The sequence below is a fragment of the Canis lupus genome, chromosome 9 (genome assembly GCF_011100685.1).
Source record: "Canis lupus familiaris isolate Mischka breed German Shepherd chromosome 9, alternate assembly UU_Cfam_GSD_1.0, whole genome shotgun sequence".
In the NCBI taxonomy this organism is placed as follows: Eukaryota; Metazoa; Chordata; class Mammalia; order Carnivora; family Canidae; genus Canis; species Canis lupus.
The window spans coordinates 20,770,902-20,795,734 of NC_049230.1; the positions used below are offsets into that span (position 1 = coordinate 20,770,902).

A 24,833-nucleotide genomic window follows, 5' to 3' on the forward strand; every position below is an offset into this window, starting at 1 on the left:
CTCTTCTGCGACAGGAGCTTTCTTCCTCTGGGCTGCTGGAGCGCAATGCCCCTGTGAGTGCCAGCATTCATGTCACTGGGCCTTCCAGGCTTCAGCGTGTTGTCCCATCATCATTTCTTCCATAAAGCCCCACACCGTGCCCTGACCACAGCAGACACTCAGCAAGATGAAGCAATGGCCAGTGGTTGTGCACACATGCCTCCACTCCCAGGCTTTTCTTTCCTTTTCCTCCCCTCTTTAAGCTAACCTGGTTCCTTGGAGCTAACCTGTTGACTTCATCATCCTGAACAACTTTCTTTTAGCACCCCTCTCATTTGTTCCATGAGGTCCTTGGACAGGCCTGGGGAAGAGGACCACATTTCCCACCTTGATCACACTTCAGGTCAGGCCTTGCTTGGCTTGGCGTCTGTGTTTATCACCTGGTCAGGGTAAAGTCAGATTTTTTTTTTTTAAAGACTTTTTGGGGATCTCTGGGTGGCGCAGCGGTTTGGCGCCTGCCTTTGGCCCAGGGCGCGATCCTGGAGATCCAGGATCGAATCCCACGTCGGGCTCCCGGTGCGTGGAGCCTGCTTCTCCCTCTGCCTGTGTCTCTGCCTCTCTCTCTCACTGTGTGCCTATCATGAATAAATAAAAATTAAAAAAAAAAAAAAAAAAACAAATAAAGACTTTTTGTTTATTCATGAGAGACACACACAGAGAGGCAGAGACATAGGCAGAAGGAGAAGCAGGCTCCCTGTGGGGAGCCCGATGCAAGACTCGATCCCAGGACCCCAGGACCACAACCTGAGCCAAAGGCAGACACTCAACCACTGAGCCACCCAGCTGCCGCTAAGGTCAGAGTTCTGCCTGGAAAGTGGTACCCCCAATTGGCTCATCATTCTTGAGGACTCTTGTGAGGGCGGCAAAATGACAGACTCAAGGTTTGTAAGAGTGAAAGGTATCTATTTAAAGGGAAAACTAACAGAAAGAGGCCAAGGTGACCTGCAGAGCCCAGTCCACATGTTCTCCAATTAAAGGCAAATCTTAGCTGGAAAGCCCAGTCAAATAAGCCCCCCGAGGTCCCTGGTCCTGAGGCCTGCTGCTTCATCTTTCTTTTTCCATATCTTCACCATTTTCTGCCATTGTCACTTCCGCTGTTTCTCCCAGTTCTATTTTCTCTGCTTCTTCTGACTCTTTTTTGCTGGCTTCTGAAACCCTCCTCTCCAGTTCTTCTGATTCCCTTCTGCTTAATTCTCCTGAGGGTTTCTGGTCCAGCTCTGAAGGCCTCCTGTAAATTTCTCTTGATTCCATCCTGGTCACTTCTAACGGCTTCCTGTCTGCCTCTCCCGCTCCTCCTTCACCCAGGTCTCTGGACACTATCTTGGCAACGTCTCCTGAGTCTTGCCTGGTGGCTCCTGGCCCTGTTCTGAAAGAGCTGGCTTCCTGTGCTTCTCTCTGCCTGTTTTCCTTCTTGTTCACTCACTGCGACCTTCAGAGTCTCCTGAGACAGTTCATCTTCTGTCTCTTTCTCACTCTCAGCTGGCTCTCGCTCCCAGTGCTTCACCACCTTCTCCAGCTCGTCTCTCCCTCTTTTCACGCTTTCCTTCTCCTTTGCTGCCACTCTCAGACTTTCTAATTCAGTGGCCTCTTCTGAAACACAAGAGAAAGGAAAGAAGAAGAAAAGTAAAACTTTGTCCATCTCTGGGTTTGGTGGCACCTCAACCCATGGGGGCCTGTGTTTCTGAGAGAGAGCACGTCTTTCCAAAAGCAGAGATAGGGAGTCATTGTTTCCTGAGCATCAGCCCTGTTCCAGGCATCAAGCAGGCTGCAGAGGTGATGCTGTGCAGTGGTCATGGAATTAACGGCATAGTGTCAGGGATTTGAGTTCATAGTCAGAGGACATGAAACTGATGACAGAGAAATCACAGCCAGTGGTCGCACTGCAGGTTGAATAAATGGCAGGGCCAGAATTTGAACCCAGGATGGTCTGCTCTCAGAGCACATTCTCTTTACCTATGAAAAATAACACAGGTGCTGGGAAACGACAGAGGGGTTCTTTTCTCCAGCATCCTCATTCGGCATTACTCTTTGTCTCTGGGAAGTACATTCATCATTTATTAGGAGGTTCCCTATCAAAATATGAGCAGCGTCTTAGCAGGAAGTTCAGGTGGAGAGCTATTTTTACGATTAAAAGGATCCTTGTTCCATGTTTTTATGAGCTACAGAGAAAAGTCACAGTGGCCTCCTGAGTTTCCCCTATACTCTCTTTTTGGAAGTCCCTGGTCTCTATGATGCCCACAGGGGCTCTAAATTCACAGCAGGGACAAGGCCACCATGTGGCGACGAAGACCTAGGCAATGCTGCCACCTGCCATTCTGGGAGGGAAGTGCCCAGCAGCTGCTGCGGCTGCGAGGCCTTCCCAGTGAGTTTTCAGGACACCTCCCCAGCACACAGCCTGCCAAGGGAATGGGGAGCCACGGTGAGCTTCTGCCCTTTCCTTGCTGTATCTCTTCACATCTCTTGCCTCCGTGGATCCTGAGAGCAGCTCTAAGGACATGGGAGCAGAGGCAGATTCCCTCCCTGAGGAGCTCCAGCCACCACGTGACAGGCGCTGGGTAAGAAAAGGCTGGCATCTGGCTGCTGGGATACCCAGAAACCTCACACCCAGTTTCCCGCTGCTGCTGCTGTGCCTGGATCAGAGAGGAGAGAGGACTTCAGCGTAGGTGCCTGGAGGGGGCGCTGTCCCCCAGGGAACACGGAGCCTAGGCCTCGCAGCCTTTCCATGCCTGGCTGCTGGAGGATTACGCCAGAGCCCAGCACGCAGAAACTGTAGAACCAAGGTGGAAGCCCCGGTTTTAGGCCAGGCTGCCTGAGACTGGAAGCTTCTGTGGGACTTTTGCCTCTGTGTCCTCATCCAAAACATTAGTAATCCTTATCAATACTTATTTCATAGTGTTCTTGGAGGAATCAGACAGGTCAGCATATATAAAGCCCTTAGAAGAGAGCTTGGCATAGAGGAGGCACTGAGTGGAGAACAGCCTCTCATCACCCCATCTCCTGGGGCCCATCCCCGCTGACTCCTGTGGGGCCTGGGGTCCTCCCAGCCGCCACCTTTTCCCATACCCTATCCTGGAGCTGGGTGGGACAGGGGGATGTCAAAGGCTTCTTTACTCCCTGGAGGTCAGATCACTGCATGCCCTACCCACACAGGCCCAGGAGAGCAGTAGCACCCAGCAGAGGACAATGTGGCTCCAAGTCAGACAGCCGTGTGGCCCAGACAGGTCACCCAACCTCACTTGGCTTCCACTGACCCCCAAAACCAGTACCTACCTTCTAGAGTGGTGAGGACTGAGCAAATCATTCCTATCTGATGCTTATCCTTGTGCCAAGTATGCAGGAAGAGGCCCCCAAAGTCTAAGTTACTGTCATCCTGCCACCATGTCTTTGTTCCTGCTGTTCTCTGCTGTAATGCCCTCCCTCTTCCACTCCGAGCCTGGAAAACCCTGGGGCATTTTTTGGAGGCTAAAGCAGATGATTCTTCCTCTTTGGAGCCTTCTGGATGGCCCCAGAGATAGCCAGAGTTCTCTGCTTGTGCTCTCAGAAGAGCCATTCCTCCCAGGCAGCAAGCAGTGCTCACACGCAAGGATCCCCTTTGCTGACAACTCAAATCTCCTGGCTTTGCCCCAGGGCTGTGGACTCCTCTGAGGCAGGGGCCCCAAACCTCTGGCTTCCCCAAATCCCACACCTTCCCAGCGCATAACAAGTGCTTAATGAATATCTGATGAGCTAACTGGAGAAATACCGGAGTGGCCTCTCAGGGCAGTCAGCGTGGACTTGGACACCAGCCCAAGATGGGCTGGACCTCCTTCTGACCCAGGGGCAGGCTGGGGCCTCAGGGCACCCTGCAGCCAGAATCCCAGCCCTGGATTGGAGGCACTGCTGGGGAGTACAGGCAGGAACCCTGCAGCCACCTCTGGGTGCTCACCTCTCTCTCTCCTTTCTCTCAGCATCTCCCTGTAGTCAGTTTTCTTCAGCTCTTCAATGATGCCCTTGTTGGCATCGTCCAAGGCCTGTGGGTGGAGAAGCTGGTGACCTCTCCTAACCTGTGATGGCACCCACACCTTCCCTTTCTCCACCCTAGCCCCAACCCCAGAAGGCAGGGCTCTGCACCAGCCTTGCTGCCCTCCCAATTTGCCCAGGCTCCTCTCTGAACTTCTGCCCCGGGGTTAATTTATACTTAGGGACCTGGAATTAGCTACACTAGGAGGTAGGAGATACACAGCTGCAGCTAGGAGATACATGGGCCTCTTTGGGCTTAGATATTTCAGAGTTGCCTTTTGTCTTCTCATTTTGGCCTCTTTACTAGGAGCTTCTTTGGGCTCCAGCTATTGTGAAGCCCTTAAAGCACTCAGTGAGGCAGCCAGCCCTGGAGGGGACTTGGAAACCCACTGCTGGGTGGGACCAGGGTGCTGGCCTGTCTCCCGGGAGCCCTGAGGTGTCTGCAGGTTCCCTGGCGGCCTGGGGCTCAGCCTGTGCGCCTGTTGTTCCAGGCAGAGCAGTGGTTAGCACTCGGGAACCATCCACAGAGAGACCACGGGGGCCTTGGATGCTCTTGTGGGGTATTGATCTTCCCCCAGTATACCTTCCCGCCTGGAGCTGCCAGTCCAGGATGATGAGGTGGCAGGAACCTGGTCTCATGAGGGGCCCATAACAACAGGTGCTTCTCACTGCCTCTCATTTTCAAAACTCTGCCCAGCCTTCAAGGTGACCCCAGACCTCTCTTGCTGAGAAAGCCCAGCCCTGCCTTGCCCACCGGGGGGCTCTCACTCTTACACCTGTTGTACCTGGTCAGGGACAAGGGGTTTTTATTTTAACCTTCCTGCTGACAGCAAGCTTCCTGTGGGCCAGGACCATAGCTGTCACCTTTGGGCTGGGCAGCTCAGAGCCAACCTGCGGTCAGCAAGTATTTACTGGGTTGAACTACGGAGCTGTCCCTCTCTGGTTGTAGGGTGATCACGCAGAAGGGCGTTAAGTGGGAGGGGTGGTGCGTACGAAAGGAGGGGCAGCCACAGCACTTCAGTGAAGGACCGCTTTTCCACAGGAGGGCAAGGTGCACACTTGGGGACCTGACCCCTCTACTGAGGAAGAAGACAGCAGTCCCGACCCAAGCTGCCCTGGGACAGGTGAAAGGAGAGCATAGACGGCCACGTGGTGGAATCTCTCAGGAGCGATTTCCCCACCACAACAGGAGAGAGATGGCCTCACCGGGGTCCTCACAAACCATGAGCTCACATCCTAGAAAACCGAGTAGGTCAGGTCTCTCTGCCACTCCCAACCCTTCAGGTCTAGGCTGGTCTACCAACTGTCTAGGGTCCTGTGGTCCTGCTCCATCTGCCATCATAAGCTGGCCCTTGCATCCAGGCCCAGGGGCTCTTTTTCTGCCTCCTGTAGACACCTCAGGGCCCATGGCTTCCTGTGCTTTCAGCGCGCTTGCCCCTTCTCAGCCTGGTCCTTCGTAGGCCAGCATGAGGCCCACCTAACTGGAGCGTCCTCAGCTGTCACTTCCCAGGGTCCCTGTTCTCTTTCCCAAGCACCTGCTGAACCTTCAGCCTGGTCCCTGAGGCCATGCCCCTTGTGGGGCCCCCTAGTTATTATGTCTGACCTCTCTTAACCACGGGGGCAGGCTCCCCAAGGACTAGAGCCCTGCTTAGTTCACACCAGCAGACACTGACTGGGGTCCAGCTATGTGCTGGTGGGAAGCTCTGGAATTTCAACATGGGGCAGCCTAGGGGTGGGGGCGTGGGAGGTGAGAGGCCAGGAGATTCACTCAAACTGCCTGTGCATCTGTAAGGTCAGCATGCTGCCCCTGCTGAGGGTATGTATCTGCCTGGAGCGGCTCTGGCAGCAGTGGCAAATCTGGTGCACCTGCAGGCTTGCCCTGGCTTCATCTCTGGTCTCTGCCTCCAGAAGCTAGGCCAGCAACTGTCCAACAGAAATTTCTGCCACCATGAGAACCCTCCAGATCTACACTCTCTGGAACCCACAAGCCACCTGCGGCTATGGGACAGCCACATTTCAAGTGGTTTGAAATGTGACTGTGGGACTGAGAAAGTGAATTTTCAATTTTATTTCCTTTTCATTCATTTGAATCTAAATAGCAGCATGTGGTGGCGGCTGTCTTGCTGAGTGCTCTAGAGCCTCCCTAAGCATGTGAGGGAGGCAGTCACACTGAATGTATTTCTTGTCTCCTGGAGGAGGCAGCATTTTCCGAAATGCAAGTCCTAACATCAATTGAAGAAGTTGCAACCAGCATTAAACAAAAGAAAATAAAATGGAAACTATAGGAGAATATAACGGGAAATATCAGCATACAGAGTAAAGGTAAATATGTCTTGTAAAACTTCCATTTCTATTGTTTGTTTATCTCAAATAAAAATAGGTTATATTGGGTTGCCTTATAAACTGATAGCAATAGCCAGAGTGTGAAAGCCACTACCCCACCTAGAATGTGGCCTGCAGTTGGTGGGTAATAAATACCCAGGGACTGGCTGACTGAGGGGCTGTGAGCCTGAGGACCCAGCCACCCCCTCCCCACAGCCAGCGCCCAGTGGGGTGGGCAGCTCACGCTGATGATGGCCTGCTGTGCCTCGTTGTTATGGACCAGCTTCGCTCTCTCCAGGGCCTTCTCAAAGTTGCTCACCGCGGACTCGAAGTCTCTCAGCTTGACTGGAGAGCAGGGAAGAGGTCACAGCACAGGGAGATTGTGACACTATGTATTGCACAATGTGGCTGCCTGGCCCCTCCCAGGATCAGTTAGAAGCCCCAGGCCTCGGGCAGCAGTACTGAGCTGCCTACCACCACCCTTTCCATCACATTTCTGAGCCATCTCACCACTAAGGACCAGAACCTGGGAGCCTGAGTCTGGACAGCAAGCCATTCAGAGAGGCCAGAGAGGAAAGAAGGGTCTGGGGTAGGGCCTGTGCACACATCATGTGTCTCCAGGGCAGGGAGACAATTCCATGTTGCCCCAATTTAAAATTGTTGCAGAAGTGGAAATCCAGGGGTGCCTGGATAGTTCAGTGGTTGAGCGTCCACCTTTGGCTCAGGTCATGATCCCAGGGTCCTAGGATGGAGTCCTGCATCAGGCTCTCCATAGGGAGCCTGCTTCTCCCTCTACCTATGTCTCTGCCTCTCTCTGTGTCTCTCATGAATAAATAAATAAAATCTTTAAAAAGTGGAAACCACATATATATATACACATTTTATATATATATACATATACACACATATTTGTATATATGTGTATATATATATATTTTTTTTTTTTTTTCCATCCAGTATGGGGCTGGAACTCATTACCCTGAGATCAAGCCTGAGCTGAGATCAAGAGTCGGATGCTTAACTGACTGAGCCACCCAGGTGCTCCTGGAAATCCATATTTTATTTAATTATTTCATTTTATTTATTTTAAAGATGTATTTATTTATTCATGAGAAACACACACACACACACACACACACACACACACAGAGGCAGAGACACAGGCAGAGGGAGAAGCAGGCTCCAAGCAGGGAGCCCGACACGGGACTCGACCCCCGGTCTCCAGGATCACGCCCTGGGCTGAAGGCAGGCACTAAACCACTGTGCCACCGGCGCTGCCCCCTATTTATTTTTTTTAAATAAGGATTTTATTTATTCATGAGAGACACAGAGAGAGAGGCAGAGGCATAGGCAGAGGGAAAAGCAGGCTCCCTGCGTGGAGTGAGGAGCCTGATGTGGGACTCGATCCCAGGACCCTGGATCACAACCCAAGCCAAAGGCAGACACTCAACCACTGCGCCACCCAGGCGTCCTGACATCCATATTTTGAAACTGTTCATTCAAATTGCCCAAACATGCTGTGAAGGCCAAGAGAGATACCAAAGGGCTGGATGTGACTCACAGGCCAGCAGCTGGAATCTAGCCCCCACACTGGCACAAGCTGAACCCAGAGAGGAAGTGGCAGCTGTCCGAGCTCACTCACCCACCCACCTAGTTAGTGCTGGAGCTGGGACCTAATCATTGACTGGCTGACTGACTGCCCAAGGTGTCTGCCAAAGGTTTCTGAGCCTGAGTCGAGCCCTGTGTTGAGCTCAGTGCTCAGCATGGAATCTGCTAAAGTTTCCTCCTCCCCTAAAATAAATAAATAAGTAATTTTTAAATATTTATTTATTTATTTTAGAGAGAGAGAGAGAGAAAGTGCACAGTGGAGAGGGGCAGCAGAAGAGGGAGAGAGAAACTTTAGCAAATTCTGTGCTGAAAGCAGAGCCTGACACAGGGCTCAATCTCAGGCCTCTGAGATCAGGACCTGAGCTGAAACCAAAAGTCGGACGCTTAAGGGACTGTACCACCCAAGTGCTCCAATAAATCAATCTTAAAAAAAAAGGAGCAGGGATCCCTGGGTGGCGCAGCGGTTTGGCGCCTGCCTTTGGCCCAGGGCGTGATCCTGGAGATCCGGGATCGAATCCCACGTCGGGCTCCCGGTACATGGAGCCTGCTTCTCCCTCTGCCTGTGTCTCTGCCTCTCTCTCTCTCACTGTGTGCCTATCATAAGTAAAAATAAAAAAATAAAAAAATAAAAAAAAAATAAATAAATAAAAAAAAAAAGGAGCAGACTGAGGACAACATCGACCCTGAGGGGTACATTGCATTTCCCTCTCAGCTTACTTGATGTCCTCCTAAGAACAGGAAAGGGTTCTAGGGAAAGCACCAGTGTTCACAGCTTCCCCCAGTTTAAACTTCCAATGGCTGTCTCTACTTGTGCTTTTAGGGAAGAATCTCTGATTTGTAAAGAGGCCCATGAAGCCCTGCGGATCTGGCTCCTCATCACCCTCCCCCATCCAGACCTTCAGGGCCCCCAGGGGCCTGGGCTGACACTGGCCTCCCTCAGCTTCTTAAATCCACCAAACTCCTCCCCACCTTCTACACACTGTTCCTTTGGCTGGAAAGCGCTGTCCTCAGCTTTTAGAATAGTTGGTGCCTTCTCATCCTTAAGGTTTCTTTCTTTCTTTTTTTTTTTTTTAAGATTGTATTTATTCATGAGAAACACAGAGAAAGAGAGGCAGAGACACAGGCAGAGGGAGAATTAGGCTCCCTACAGGGAGCCCGATGTGGGACTCAATCCCCAGACTCTGGGATCATGCCCTGAACCACTGAGCCAGCAGGGTGTTCCGCATCCTTAAGGTTTCTACTTCAAAGTGATTTCCTCAGACATGAAGGCAGGAAATGGTTACCAATGGTTATCCCCACTGAATGCCCCACTTGGTGCCTCAAAAGTGCCAAGGAAGTATTTGTGCTAAGAATAATGAATGATGATGCCCTTGACTCCAGTCCCTGCCACATCGCCTCCCTCCCTTGGGGTCCGCTGCACACTGGGGTCAGGGAACTGGACTCTAGTCCCAGCCTCACTGCTTACTAACCTGTGGCCTCAGCAGTTTCCTTTTTTACTTTGTATTATGAAATATTTCAAATATACACAAATGTAGATGGAGTATAGCAAGCCCCTACTACTCATCATCCACCTTCAACAATTATCAAAATATCACCAACTCTGTTTCATCTATTCCTGCTCACCCCTATCCCTTGCTGGGTTATTTTTTACAACTTTATTGAGAAAAAATTAGATATTATAACATGCACCATTTGTAAGTATACAATTCAGTGATTTTTAGTAACTTTATGGAGTTGTGCCATGATCCCCACAACCCAGTTTCAGAACATTTCCATCGTTTTGAAAAGGTCCCTCGTGTGACCTGGGGCAATCAGCTGAACCTCTCAGTGCCTTAGTTTCCTCACCTGCAAAATGAGGACAATCATACCTTCATCCTTAGCTCACATGGTAAGTAGGTGTAAGAGTGCACATGGGAAGGGTACCAAGGCCAGAGGAAATGAGCATTGTTTTGATGATGACACAATGCTGTGCAGATCTGCAGCTGGGCTCCTCAGCAGCAGCTTCTGGGGTGTCCCAGGCTCTCGCTGAGCTTAGCTTAAAGAAGGTGTTTACCACACACTGGTTAAAATGGAAGGGTTGATCCTCCACTCTCAGAGTCCAAATTCAGCTGGTGGGGGATGCACTGGGAGGGTAAAGGGTTCCCAGCCCTGGCATGTCAACTCGGCCTAAGAGCTGGGAAAGCAAGGGTAATCCTTCCAGAGCCCCTACCTTGTGCCTGTGCCACCAGAACGCTGGCGTTCAGCTGCCACTCGATGTCCCCTTCTTCCTCAGCACACTGCTGGGACTTCTCACCATAATGCTGGGCCTGCCAGGCCTGGTCCAGCTCCAAGTAGCAGCGGCCGATCTCATGGAACAACCAGGTCTTCTCCAGGGTGGTTTTTGCCAGAGGGATCTTCTCCTCCCACCTGGGAACATGAAAAACCAGGGTCAGTTCTTTCCACGCAAACTGTTTACTCGGCCACAGTGGGCCGAGGATTCTTAGCCAGTGGTGGAATAGAACCTGTTCTCCAACTACCGGTTCTTTCAGAACGGGGGCAGAGCCAATAAGCATTCAGATATTTTAAAACTACCAAAGCCATTTTGGTACATTTACAGATGGAATCTGATACCACAATTGAAAATAATGTTTATAAACTTGCATTTCAAATAACATAAAAATAACATTGAAGAGTATTATTAAGTATATAGGAGATAAAAGCCACACAGGAAAGATGAGAATGGGAAAAAATGAGACATCAATAAAGTGAGATTAGAGTTAGATCTAGTCTTTAAGTGGTGAAACTGAATAATTTTTCTGCTACTCTTCTGCATTTTCCAAATTAATATTCTAATAATAGGCATAAGTTTCTTATATTTTCTTACAAAAAGAAATGAACGGGTAAGTGAATTCTTAAACTCATCTGTCTTTTGGCACATAGACACCAGGGGCCATCCTGAAAACCAAGTTATGTGGAACAGAAGGATCCCCATAAATGAGCCTAATCTGATCCAGCGCTGGGCACCCGGAGGACATTTGTTCTCGGTGCTATGTGAGTGGGCCCGCGGAGCCAGCCCTCCCAGTGCAGGCTTGGCCAGGTCAGGTCCTGCCCTGAGTCTCTCAGGGGCTGAGTTGTGCCACTGGAGCTGGTCACCAGCCCCAAGGTTGGATATCAAAAGTTCAGCAGTTGGGCCATCTGGACAACTCAACCTTTCTTCCCAGTGACCCCATGACCACACTCACAGAAGACCCTCAGAAGAGGTCCCCAAGGTCACTTAGTCTATCAGTTTCTAAACTTGCTCAAGGTAAGGAACATCTGGAGGGCTTGTTAAAAACAGGTTCCCAGGGCATCTGGGTGGCTCAGTTAGTTAAGTAAGCATCTGTCTTACTTAAGGTCATCATCTCAGGGTCCTGGGATTGAGCCTCACAGGGAGTCTGCTTCTCCCTCTCCCTCTGACCCTCCTCCCAACTGATGTGCTCTCTCTCTCTCTCTCTCAAACAAACAAATAAAATCTTAAAAAAGAAAGAAAGAAAGAAAGAAAGAAAGAGAGAGAGAAAGAGAGAAAGAAAGAAAAAAGCAGGTTCCTGTGCTCCAACCCAGACCTGGAAAATCAGAATTTCCAGTCAGAGATCCCAGTAATTCATGCACCTGTGCCCCTGTCCCTGGGAAATTGTAAGCAGAAGCGGGTTCTTTTTTTTTTTTTTTTTTTTTTTTTTTTTTAGGGAGCAGAAGCGGGTTCTAGTCAATTTAACGGATGAGCCCCAGAGCCGATAAAGTGACTTGTCCATGGTCACCTAGCAGAGCCAAGAGCCAAACTCAGGTCTTCTGATGCCTCTTTGCCTGGCACACTGGCCCTAAGCTGGGAGTCCAGTGTAAGGGTGGGAAGTCCTGGCCCTAGGGTGGGGAAGGGGCAGTCCTTGGTCACTCACGTGTCAATGGCTTGCTGGAATTTCCCAACTCTGGCAAAAACCCTGCCAATGTTGTCAAGGGCTCTTGACTTAGCATCAGGAAGGTCACTGTGGGGAAGAAGCAGGATATGTTGTTCACTAGAAATTGGCCATTCTAGGGGCACCTGGGTTGCTCACTTGGTTAAGTGTCCAACTCTTAATCTCAGCTCAGGTCTTTTTTTTTTTTAATATTTATTTATTGAGGCACCTGGGTGGCTCAGCTGGTTAAGCATCTGCCTTCAACTTAGGTCATGATCCCAGCGTCCTGGGATCAAGGTCTGCATTGAGCTCCCTAGTCAGTGGAGAGTGCTTGTCCCTCTCTCTCTGCCCACCGGACCATGCTTGTGCATGCACATGCTCTCTCTCTCAGATAAATTTTTTAAGAATATTTATTTATTTGGGGGGAGGGGAGACGCAGAGACAGAGAATCTTTCAAGCAGACTCCCCACTGAATGAGGAGCCAGAGGTAGGGCTCCATCCCACAACCCATGAGATCATGACCTGAGCTGAAACCAAGAGTCAGACGTATAAACCAACTGAGCCACCCAGGTGCCCCTCATCTCAGGTCTTGATCCATATTGGGTGTGGAGCCTACCTAAAAAGAAAAAAAGAAAGAAAAAGAAATTGGCTATTCTAGGCACTGTGGAAATTGAAGAGAGGCAAAGAGGGGCAGCCCGGGTGGCTCAGCGGTTTGGCGCTGACTTCAGCCCGGGGCGTGATCCTGAAGACCCGGGATCAAGTCCCACAATGGGCTCCCTGCATGGAGCCTGCTTCTCCCTCTGCCTGTGTCTCTGCACCCCCACCCCCCGTCTCTCATGAATAAATAAATGAAATCTTTAAAAAAAAAAATGAAGAGAGGCAAAGACAGGAGCCTTGGCCTCAGTGGTCCAGTTGGAGGGATGATCCCCAGGATGCATAGCTGTGGCACAAAGACCCTCTCATGCCCTGTGGCATGAATGAACCCCATTGGAACCTTTCCGGAGAGCAACCATCCAAGAGTTTACAAACATGTCCCTTTGATGCACCAGTTCCTTTTCTAGGAATTTACCTTGAGAAGATAATGTGACAAGAACACTTGTTAAAGCATTGTTTTTAATAATAAACATTGGAAACAACCTCAATCAGTGACCCAGCACTGGCGATTTTTGTGTATTAAAAAAGTCCCTAACATATTAGGTTTTAAAAAGTTAGATTAGGGACACCTGCGTGGCTCAGGAGTTGAGCATCTGCCTTTAGCTCAGGGCGTGATCCTGGTCCAGGGATTGAGTCCCACATCAGGCTCCCTGCATGGAGCCTGCTTCTCCCTCTCTCTATGTCTCTGCCTCTCTCTCTCTCTCATGAATAAATAAATAAAATCTTTTTTAAAAAGTCAGATAGGAGTATATACTACATCTGTTGCCCCGTTTGTGCTAAAAATAATAATGCAGGCCTGAGGCATGATGCTGTGTTCCTCGCCTGACAGCAGAGGAGTGAATGGGATCATAAGGTGAACAGGGTACTGAGTCCAAGTCTAGAAGGTGAAAAAGGCTAGAAGCAGATTCTCCTCAGAGCCTATGGAAGGAGCGTAGCCTTGCCAACACCTTGGTTCTGGCCCAGTGATAATACCTTTAGACTTCTAACCTTCAGAACTAGAAGAGAATGAGTGTGGGGCATCTGGGTGGTGCAGGCAGTTAAGCATGTGACTCTTGCGTGTTAGTTCAGGTCAGGATATCAGGGTTGGGAAATTGAGCCCCATGTCAAGGTTCAAGCTCAGTGTGGAGTGTGCTCAGGATTCTCTTTCCGTTCCTTCTCCCTTTTCCTCTCCTAACTCACTTGCTTGTGCTCGCTCTCTCTCTCTCAAGTGAATACATAAAGTGTTTTAAAAAATTAACTTGGGTTGTTTTAACTCACACCGATCTGTTAAAAAATTCGTCCTCGGGATCCCTGGGTGGCTCAGAGGTTTAGCGCCTACCTTTGGCCCAGGGCATGATCCTGGAGTCCCAGGATCGAGTCCCAATAGGACTCCCTGCATGGAGCCTCCTTCTCTCTCTGCCTGTGTCTCTGCCTCTCTCTCTCTCTCTCTGTCTCTCATGAATAAATAAATAAAATCTTTAAAAAACAATTCATCCCTAACAAATTTAATAAGAAAATCGTGCCCCAATGCTCCCCCCTCCCCAGCATCTCCTTCCACTCTCTTCCTCCTCATCACCCCTCAAGGCCCTGCCACTCAGCAGGCTCCTAGGTCCCCCATGAAACTTTGCTTCTTGGACTCATTCTCCCCATCATGGCCGAATCTGCCTTTCAAATATGCAGGTCTCATCAAGCCATTCCCCTTCCCACAGATACATGCACACAAATGTTGCTGTGCTTGATGGCAAAAGTGGGACAGTCTGAGTGTCCGCCCACAAGGATGTAGCTAAAGATATTACTATGCACACTGAAATGGATTTGTCTGGAGCCATTTAAAGAATTAGACCCTTTCTGAGACACATGCTTTTGGGTTTTGTTTTGTTTTTTTAAAGATTTTATTTATTTATTTATTTATTTATTTGAGAGAGAGAGAGCACAAACAGGAGGAGCGACAGGGAGAGAGGGAGAAGCAGGCTCCCCACTGAGCAGGGCTCTATCCCAGGACCCTGAGATCATGACCTGAGCTGAAGGCAGATGCTTAACTGACTGAGCCACCCAGGCGCCCAGAGACACGTGCTTTTTAAAAATCAAAAAATGAGTTGCTTTTAAGAACCCTAGGTATGTGCATATGTACATAAATGTATAGGTAAATACGCTGAAAAGGGGCCAAAGGACACGTGTCCACATGGCCCCAGGTAAGTAAGTGGAGTGTGGTGTGAGGAGAGACTTCTAAGTTCTGCTTGAAGTGCCACAGAGTAACAGACCAAATACAACACTAACACTAGCACTTGTGTAAAAACAGACTCTTCCTCCATTTGCAGTCCTTTCCGGCATGGGAACTAGACTGCCACTCCCCCCAGGTCTCACCTCCCCGCCCTGCATCTTCCATCTGTGCCACTTCTCTCCCTCCCCCTCTGTCCGCTTGGCTGACCTGTCCTCTCTGAAACCCTCTCAGCTCCCAGCAGGGCTCCCACCTGCCTCTCTCCTTGGACTACGGCCATACCGTGCACTTGCTGCTCTGACAGCACCTCTGATGGCAGCCTCCCCTTCTAGAGTTGCTCTCTGTATAGTGTGATGAATGAATAAGTTGTGATATATCAATTCATTCATAATACTATGCAATAAGAAATAACAATAGCAATGAGAAAGCATGCAAACAAATCATCTAGAGTATCTGGAGTAAGAAAGGCTGGGGTGACCAGAGACACTGCTGAGACAAGCTGGGGTTTGAGCTGTGCTTTGAGGGCCAGCAGGCTTTGGGTGGGGGGTTGACATGCAGGGTGGGGGGGGGGGCATGGCTGATTAGGATGAGGGAGTACCTGAACCGACAAACAAGACCAGAGGCCCGTTTATGGGTGGTAAAAAGGGACTAACATTGCCAGAGGAACACCTATGTTTATTTAGTCACTTGGCATGCATTTATTACATGCCCACTATTGGGAAGGTGCTGGAAAAAGAAAGATATAAGACAGTTCTTTCCAAAGTCCACAGTCTAATGGGGGATCTAGAATCCACATGGTGTGTAGAGAGGGATCACCAAGGTGGGGGCAGGGGGTGGATTTCTAAATCATGCTGGGGAGGGGGGGGTGCGTTACTTGGAACTTTCCTGAAGGAGACACATTGACAATTTGAAGGATGGGAAGGAGGGAGTTGATGAAGAAAGAGAAGGGAGTCCTGTTTAGGGGCTACAGGAATAGAGCCATAAGGTATTGGCTGGGGCACAGGATGACCAGGGGCCAGGAGAAGACAGGTCAGGAAGGGCAGCCTGAGTTTAGCAGAATCAGGAGCTGGAACTTTATCCCAATCCTACCACTGGACTTGTTTTGCACAGAAGGGCCAGCTGGGCTACAAGAAACCCAGGTTGGAGGAATCAGGCAAGAGTGAGAAGGGTCTGGACTGAGTGGTGGGAGGGAAACAAAAAAGGACCTCAGAGACAAGGAGGAGGAGGCCCAGACAACATGCAGGTTGGCTGGGTGCGAGCAGAGAGGGAGGGTTCTGGGAAGCTGCCCTGTCCCCTTCTTGATGACTGAAAGGCCAATAGGGCCATCCTCACAGATAAAGAACCCTGGAACAAGAGGTTTAGGAGGAAGATAGGGGGTTCCACTTTGGATACATTAAATTTAGGGTTTCTGTGGGACATCCAAGTGGAAATGCCTTGGAATCAGTTGGATATGCAGGCCTGGCGCTTGAGAGGGAGGTCTGCTGAGAAGTTAAGATTATAAGTGAGTCTTTAGGGCAGAGGAGATGGTTGCATTTGTGGCATTATATATACATATCTGATTTAATCCTCATAATCTCTAGGAGTAAGAGATGAGCAAACTGAGAAGACAAGCAATTTAATCAAATCCACACAGCTTCTGAGTGCCAAAGCTAGGAATCAAAGTCAGCTCTGTCTCCCAAGCCATTGCTTATTTTCTACTTCTGGACTGGCCAATATGTGATATTTCTGTTCAATACAGCAAAGGCCAGTGAGAAATGAACTGGGAATAGATAGCACATGGGGCTCAGGTGAGTGAGGAGAGGGCAGGGGGGTTTGAGAAATACAGTTTGAGGATGCCTGGGTGGCTCAGCTGTTTAAGCATATGACTCTTGATTTCAGCTCAGGTCATGATTTTGGGATTGTGAGATTGAGCCCTACATCAGGGTCTGCACTCAGTGCAGAGTCTGCTTGAGATTATTTCCCCCTCCTTTTCCCTCCTCTTCTGCTCCTCCCCGACTCATGCTCATTTTTTCTCTCTCAAATCAATAAATAAAATCAAGAAAGAAAGAAAGAAGAAAGAAAGAAGAAAGAAAGAAGAAAGAAAGAAAGAAAGAAAGAGAGAGAGAGAGAGAGAGAGAGAAAGAAAGAAAGAAAGAAAGAAAGAAAGAAAGAAAGAAAGAAAGAAAGAAAGAAAGAAAAGAAAAATTTGATCCAAACAGAAGAGTGATGTGGAGGGCTATGAAGTGGGTTCAGAGGGAGCCTCAAGTGCCAAGTGATGCCATGTGCTTTTAACCTTCAGGCAATGAGAGACTGAGGCCTGTGTGTCAGCAGGGGAAGAACTGCTGGGTGAAATGCATGCCTCTGGAGGTGACATATGGGAGCCCCTGGGGGCAGGAGAGCCGAGACCTGACTGTGAATGGAAATGGAATGATGGGAAGTAGGGAGAGGCTCAGACTGTGGGGCAAGTGGAAACTAAGTGGAAGAAAGTTGTGGAAGGTTCCAAAGGTTAGAACCAGGATGCCTGGAAAGTGACGGTACCTTTGCCAGGGGCCCTCATGTCTAGGGGAGAGCTGACAGTTGGTATCAGTATTATTATGGATACCCAGCACAGTCTTGAGATCTGTACGTGCGCTTCTCCTGTCCTCTCTCTTCTGCTCTATCGGGAAGGGGCTATTGATGGGCTCACAGGACAGAGGAGACCTGGCTGGGAGAGGTGAAGTGCTTTGCCTGAGGTCCCCGGCTGTGAGGCACAATTTGGAAGCCCAGGGCAGTCTGACTCCAGAGCCCATGCTCCTGGTCAGCACCATTGTACCTGAGGCCCTGCTTCATCTGACCCCTGCCGTTGGGTCTGGCTTCTTCTTGGCCACTCTTCCCCTGGTAAAATGTCTTCATGATACTTCCCACAATTACCATTTATTAGCTATGTCACTCTCTTTGTTTTGCATCTGCGGGGAGATGACCCTTGTGTCTAGCCCCTGTTGTGTTCCCCCACTAGCACCATCTGGCAGGTCTGAGGTTAATGTATGCTTGTTGAGATGATTTGAAAATAGAAATATCCCCTCAGAACCACACTTCTGGGAGCTTTTTGGTATTTGGGGGCCACTGCCTTCCTCCTTGTGGCAAAAAAAGCTGACAAACTAGGTCTGCCCTGTAGCCACCCACCAGCAGCCCTGGCAAAAGGTTGGCTTGGAGCCCCTGCCTGCTCATCTGTGGGCCCATGGGCCTCAGCCACTCGGAACTTCCCTGGGCACTCACTATTCCTTGGCGATTTCCAAGTCCTTTCTGTGGCTCTGTAGGGCTGCGACCATCTGCCCCAGCTCAATCTGGGCATTCCCTATGCAGCTGTACAAGTTTCCAACCAGCTCGTCCTTGTTGGGCACCTCCTCTTTATTCCATTCCAGCACTTTCTTCAGCACTTTCTCAGCTTTCTGAAGGCTCCCTTCAGCACTGCCACTGGTCAGCACTAGGAAGGGAAACAGGGTGGGGGGGGATTCGGTGGTGGGAGCAGCCTCCTCAGGCTGATGGGAGAACCCGCCTCCCCCCCAGATATGACCCACAGGCCAGCGAAACCAGGGGTTTGGGCCCTGGTGTTGCTCTCCCACCACGTGGCAGGGACCTCGCCCTCCTGAGAATGCTACCCACACATATCAATGTCCTCGAGGCTCTTGAGGATGTAGTGGGCTGTCTGTGAGGGACGGCGCTTGCGGTCCCGCAGCCACTTCTCTTGCATCAGCTTCCGGTCCCGCTCGCTGGCATAGATGGGCTTCTGCTGTCTCCAGAAGTTACTGCGGGTATCCAGGTAGTTGATGCCTGTCATGATGAGGTCCTCCACGGTCAGGCCATGCTTAATGGTGCCTTTGATCAGGTCTGGGAAGAATGGTGTGAGGAGAAACTGACTAGAACTGGTGTCTAAGGGAGCCACCTCCTCTTGGCTGGGGATTCCTGCTGTGGGGTCCCCTGTGGGGCACTCTGCTTTGAGCTGAGGAGAGCAAGAGCCTGTAGATAGCAGAGTGGTTCTATGTGGACCCAGACAAGGCTGGAGCCCCTCTTTCAGGCACCCCCTGCAGAACTTATTGCATAGGCCTCTCATGGCAAGATATAAGGAGACAGCAACTGGCAGACAGCTGTCTGAAAGGACTCCAACCCTCAGGGCCCCCTTATTTCAGGTCATGTCCTCTGAGGAGACTGAGTATGAATGTACAACCTGGACCCGGCTGCCAACGCCAAGGGATTCCCCAGGTGCCAAGTGGGCCAGTGTCAGTTGGGGGCTGGAGGCATGTGCCCAAGTCTGCCTGCCTGCCAGACTAGAGGTTAGAGTTGGCAACAAAACTGCAAGGCTTCTTAGGGTAATTTTCAGGCTACCTCTCCTCCGTAGAAGCTCCTCTGGAGGAAGTGTCCAGGCCTCTTACAGAGATGTGCCAGCAGTAAAACTGCTCCTGAGACACAGGCCTGCAGGGTATCCTGCAGATGACCTCAGGAAGTCAGTTCTGGAGAAAAGGCATTCGATTCAAGGATGATCCCTGCTTAGGCTTGTCAGCTAATGGCAGTATGCCTACCCTCCCACCTCATTTCAAGGCTCAGCCTATTTCCTGCCACCACCCCACAGTATGGTGGGAAAGAGCTTTAGGCTGGAGGTTAGGAAGCTGGCCTCTGGGGTCAGCTTCACCACGAACTTGCTTGGCATCTTGGACTAGTTGTTCCCCAGTCAGGGTCTCTCTTGCCTTATCTATAAAAGGAGGAATTAGACCAGATGAGATTTTGGAACATTCTAGGACTAGTATCACAGGATTCCCCTTTTAGCACATCCCAGCTGGATTCCTTTGCCCTTTCTACAAATTGAAGACCCAGGGGATACCCCCTCTAAGGACCAAAGTGGTAAAGGAACTCCAATCTCTAGGGTTCCCTCCCAAGGGTACCATAGTGCTAAGGGCACTGGTTCTGAAATTGGACATCCTAGATTCAAACCCAAAAGCCCTGTTACTGTTTACCGATATGTGACCTTGGGTGCGTTATTTATCTTTCTGCACCGGAGTTTCTTCATCTGTAAATGAGAATGAGAATACTAGGAAAACCTGTCCACAGGAGCATGACGGCTAGTGTCACATGACAGGCTCCATCTTCAGCTCACACATTAAGCATCTGCCCCAGATTTCCTTAGCCCCAAGCTCCCTGTTGCAAACAAAGCATCTGAAACCTTCATCCAATAGGAGCTTCTCCAGATACTCCTTGTCCACGTAGAGCTCGCCCAGGAGCTGGCGGACAATCTTCTCACTCTTGAGCGAGCCCTTCCTCTTGGACTCTCTCTTGGGGTGATGTAAGAGTTGTCTCATGGGATGAGGCTTCTGCTGGGCTTTCATACTCTGGGAAGATGGAGCAATACCCAATAGAGCCTCAACAAGGAGCACAGAGTGCCCAGACATGGCCCCAGAGTCTGTGATCCCAGACATCTCCTCCAGGAGCTCTCTGGGGGTCAACAACCATGGAGTGTGTCTGGTTTGGGGACAGCTAGACTCCTAAGACCCCTGTGGAGCTGGGGCAGCCGTGGGGTTCTGCCCCACGGCTGCCCATGATGGGCAGGAACTGACTGCCCCCAGGTAAGAAGGCCACTGAGACCTCAGGTAAGATCCTTACCTCAGCCTGCTTGCTTAAGAAGGAAAGGTTCCCTTTGTTCTCTAGTTTAATTGAAGAAGGACCTGCAAGAAAAGAAGCTGGGGCTCAGCTATGCTAGGCCCTCAGGCATGACCTATTATACCTTTTTACGTAGAAATGGCTGCCTTTGGGGGTGGTGGTGGTGGTAGAGGTTGAGGCAAAGATGGGTCTGAGCAGGAATAATACTCTCCTAAGAGCCAGGCAAGCCCTCCTAGCCCAAGGCATGGCAGCCAGATTTCCAAACAAAGGCAGTCCCTGAGCACTGGGGGAGCTCCCCATTCCCAGCTATTTCCACACTCTGCCACCCACAGCAGCAACTTGTATTCTCCTCCCTCCTCTCTCTACCACTAAACCAATGGGTAAGGCTGGTCCTTGGTTGCATACATGGTAAAAAAGGAAGCCAGGTACTAGGGAAGATAAGACTCAAGACCCCATTCTATCCTATGAAACCAGGCCAAGGGCAAGCCTAGTGTGAACAGCCTTTGCATCTGGCTTAGAGAACCAGAAGTGGCAGAACTGAGCTCAGTGGATCAGGGCCTGTTCTCTGGATAGACAGTTCCCAATCTTCAACAAAATCAGCAGCAACCAAAAAACAAAAAACAAAAAAAATCATCAGCAACCAAATCCAACCATGAGATTCCCTGCAGGCCTGGTGGTGGCTGCTCACTCATTGTACCTTCAAGCCTAAGGATTCCAAGAGCCTCCCTGATAAGGGCATAGGTCTGATGGTCACTCACTTCCTACTGAGTTGTTGATGGCTTTCTGGGCTTTCTGAATTCCAACTTTGAATTCTCGGTCAGGCCGCAGCTTGTAGCCTCGATGATAGAACACCAGGGCAAACTCAAAGTCTCCCATGGTGTACAGGGTCTCAGCCTTTTGTAAAATCCCCTGAAATGGGAGGATGTCAAATTGAGGTAGCAGACAAGGCCTTATAGGACTTAGGTGTGGTGGTACAGAGGATCCTGAGTGGAAGATAAGGTGGGGATACAGAGGCAGGTAGCTAGGTAGGTGACCTAGTGAGAGAAAAAGGCATCAAACCCTAAGCACTCTGGCTGGTTCTCCAGCTTCTTCTAATCAGAGTCTATGACAGGCAACGGCAGTGGTGAAGGCCAGATGGAGTTACCTTGCAGAAAGTCGGGTCACCCTGAAGTGAAGCCTCAGCATCCTTCAAGGATTGCTCCAGCTCTCCCATCTTCAGGAAGCACTTGGATCGGGCAACCAGGCAGTTCTTATCTGCATTCTGAAGGTGAAGAGCCTAAGAAAGGAACCACCCACCCAGGTTGACAGGCACCAGGCAGCACAAGGTGGGAGCTTGATCGGAAAGAGCACCCAAACCCTCTTGCCAGAATTTTTTTTTCTTAAAGATTTTATTTATTTATTCATGAGAGACACAGAGAGAGGCAGAGGAAGAAGCAGGCTCCATGCAGGGAGCCCGATCCGGGACTCAATCCCGGGTCTCCAGGATCACACCCTGGGCTGAAGGCAGTGCTAAACCACTGAGCCACCCGGGCTGCCCTCTTGCCAGAATTTCAAGGGGACTCCTCCTCAAGGCCAGCAAACAGGTCTCTGGATCCTTTCAGACACTGATCTTTGCTCAAACTGATTGTCTGTATGTAGCTCATCTTGAACAAGTTCAAATCACTAGCTATTATTGTGAAAGGCACTGGTGGAGATGTGTGAATATACCACTCTGTGGACTTACCACATTTCACCAGATGTCTGGGGTTCCTCCAGCCTGCTCAAGCAATAGAAGCTTAGGAATTTTAGTGTGGACTAAATTCAACCACAACACTCAAAATACATTTCAGAGGCTGAGCATTCTGAAGGCTAACAAAATAGATTTTAGGACATCTGTAACTTGAATCATCCACTCCCCTAATTCTCTTTTTATATAGCTTATTGAGAATGAATCATTATTTCAGGAGATTAAGATGAAAATGCTAGCAAAATCAAAACTGTAATTTGGGCAGTAAAGAGGGAATGGAACACTTCTGCTCCCCATGTCCCCTCTTCTGTTTGAAATCATCATTGGAGGGGTACCTGGTGGCTCAGTCAGTTAAGTGTCTGCCTCTTAATTTTAGCTCAGGTTATGATCTCAGGGTGGAGAGATGGAACCCCCAGGTGGGGTAGGGCTCTGCACTCATTGAGGAGTCTACTCCTCTCTTTCTCCCTCTTCCTCTGCTCCCCCCACTCCCCCACCCCCCACAACTGAGCATACATGCACAGGTACACACACTCTCTCTCTAAAAATAAGCAAACGGGGATCCCTGGGTGGCTCAGCCGTTTAGTGCCTGCCTTTGGCCCAGGGTGTGATCCTGGGGTCCCGGGATCGAGTCCCACATCGGGCTCCCTGCATGGAGCCTGCTTCTCCCTCAGCCTGTGTCTCTGCCTCTCTTTCTCTCTGTGTCTCTCATGAATAAATAAGTGAAATCTTTTTTTTTTAAGATTTTATTTATTTATTCATGAGAGACACACACAGAGAGAGAAGGCAGAGACACAGGCAGAGGGAGAAGCAGGCTCCATGCAAGGAGCCCGATGTGGGACTCGATCCCAGGTCTCCAGGATCATACCCTGGGCTGCAGGCAGTGCTAAACCGCTGCGCCACTGGGGCTGCCCAATAAGTGAAATCTTTTTAAAAAATAATAAAAATAAAAAAATAAAAATAAGTAAATAAATAAATCTTAAAAAGAAAAGAAAAAAATCATTATTGGAGCTGTGATGTATTGTTCTTCTTGAGGTATCAAACTGCACTCATACCTATCTAAGACCTTTCTCCTTTTCCAGGAAGAGGAAGTAACTACTGGCTTTTGTGGAAGGTGTCTACTTCTCTCACTTAAAGCTATTTCCCCTCAGGGTGTTCTTTTCTCTTTGCCTGAGGGCTTTTGAATTCAACAGCTGACCCATCTGGCCAACCATTCGGGTTTTGGGGTGTGATTGATGATTGAAAGGGACAAAGACTTTGGGTAGCAGTGGAGAAGGTTGATGTTAGGAGGAGTCTTGGGACTGGTAAGAGGACTATCCTACCATTTCTTCTAGAACAAGAAGTGGGCTATTCGTTGTAAAAGAAATTGTGGTAAGAACATCGAATAGCTTGGGGCGCCTGGGTATTGTAGTTGGTTGAGTGTCTGACTCTTGGTTTTGGCTCAGGTCGTGATCTCAGGGTCTTGAGATTGAGCCCTCAGTGGGACTCCACACTCAGGATGGAGTCTGCTTGGGACTCTCTCTCTCTCCCCCTTGCCCGCTGCGCATGCTCTCTCTCTCTCTCAATAAATAAACAAAACTTAAAAAAAAATAACATCTAGTAGCTTGTGAGAGAGTTTGTATGGTGGTTAACACCTCAGTACTGGAATCTGAGTGTCTGGATTCAAATCCTTTCTCTTGCCAGTTCAGTGATCTCGGGTATTTACTCAACTTCTATATCAGTTTCCTCATCTATAAAATGGAGTAATAACAGAACCTCCCTAGGGTTGTAACTGCCCTTAGCAGCGGTGTGCCTAATATCTGAAAACAGCGCTTAATCCCCACAGGGTGGGGTTGAGCAATTTGTACTATGATGTACAATAATGTTATTTACTCGTCATCATCTGTGAGCAACTGCGTGCTTGAGATTTCGCCACTTGTGCATGCAGCCTCGAAGCCAATTTCCCAGCCAATGATGGGAAATTAAGGCTGCTCTGTGGAAAGAGACCAGTCACAAGACATTTATGTAAAAAAAAAAAAAAAAAAGGCAGAAGTCACTGTTAATGGAGAGAATGGTTATTAACAGTCAGGCAGGAGGCAGGTGGGAAATGGTAGAAAATGGCCAAGCATGACAGGAGTTGACGGCAGTGCGTCAATCAGGAACAAATGAATAATAGAAACAGTAGGGTCCTCCAGGTACCACTTGGTGATGGGTGACTGGGAGGTTCAGAGACCGACTCACGTTACTGAAGCTGTGGGCGGCTTTAGAGAACTCTCCGCACAGATACAGCCGCTCGCCCTCCGCCATGTACGAGGGAAAGGTGCTTCGCAAGCTGTCGGCTTCTGGGTCCGACATGGTGGCTGGATTCGGTGACGCTGAAGTAGAAAAAGGGAGGAAGAGAAGCCGGAGAACCTCGGTGCGGCTTGTAGAAGCCCTGTCGCTTAGCAACCGGGCGGCGCAGAGATGCTTCCGGCCCCTCCCCTCGCTCCTGGGGCGGGAGTCCCGGGTCCGTCGGCCGCCAGCGTGCGCGTGCGCGTGCGCGTGCGCATGCGCCTGCCCGGTAGCGCCGGGGCGACGGCGTGATAGCCGCGTGGCGGGGCTGCGGGCGGGCCGCGCCGGGCGGAGTGTGCTGCTGCGGGCTCCGTCGGCTCTCTCCCGTGTCCGGAGTTTACAGCCAGAGAAGTCAGCAGAGCACCGGGGGCAGAATTCCAAATAGGGATAAGGCGTACGTAGCAAGGATATGTGCACTGTGCACCGCCACATGCAGGATGTGAGGATTTGCAAGAAACTTCGTGGAAGA

At 50.0% G+C, this 24,833-nt stretch overlaps 1 protein-coding gene across 4 annotated transcripts; it reads right to left on the reverse strand.

The window, feature by feature from the left end:
- Nucleotides 1-921: 921 nt before the first annotated feature.
- Nucleotides 922-24,530, reverse strand: ODAD4 (outer dynein arm docking complex subunit 4). 4 transcript variants are annotated; one of them, XM_038547326.1, is made up of 13 exons: nucleotides 24,275-24,530; nucleotides 21,476-21,607; nucleotides 21,090-21,240; nucleotides 20,335-20,396; nucleotides 19,898-20,063; nucleotides 18,346-18,570; nucleotides 17,959-18,166; nucleotides 11,877-11,963; nucleotides 10,178-10,374; nucleotides 6,605-6,705; nucleotides 3,965-4,049; nucleotides 1,459-1,626; nucleotides 922-1,418 (listed from the first exon to the last, which is right to left on the reverse strand). In XM_038547326.1, the coding sequence occupies exons 1-13, from the start codon at nucleotides 24,386-24,388 to the stop codon at nucleotides 1,084-1,086; spliced, it is 2,031 nt and encodes a 676-aa protein (XP_038403254.1). In that variant the 5' UTR covers nucleotides 24,389-24,530; the 3' UTR covers nucleotides 922-1,083. The 4 variants fall into 4 exon arrangements, with proteins under 4 accessions (XP_038403254.1, XP_038403251.1, XP_038403250.1 ...); XM_038547323.1 differs by having other exon boundaries at nucleotides 922-1,629; nucleotides 21,476-21,592; nucleotides 24,275-24,524; XM_038547322.1 differs by having other exon boundaries at nucleotides 922-1,629; nucleotides 24,275-24,521.
- Between the last annotated feature and the right edge of the window lie 303 nt (nucleotides 24,531-24,833).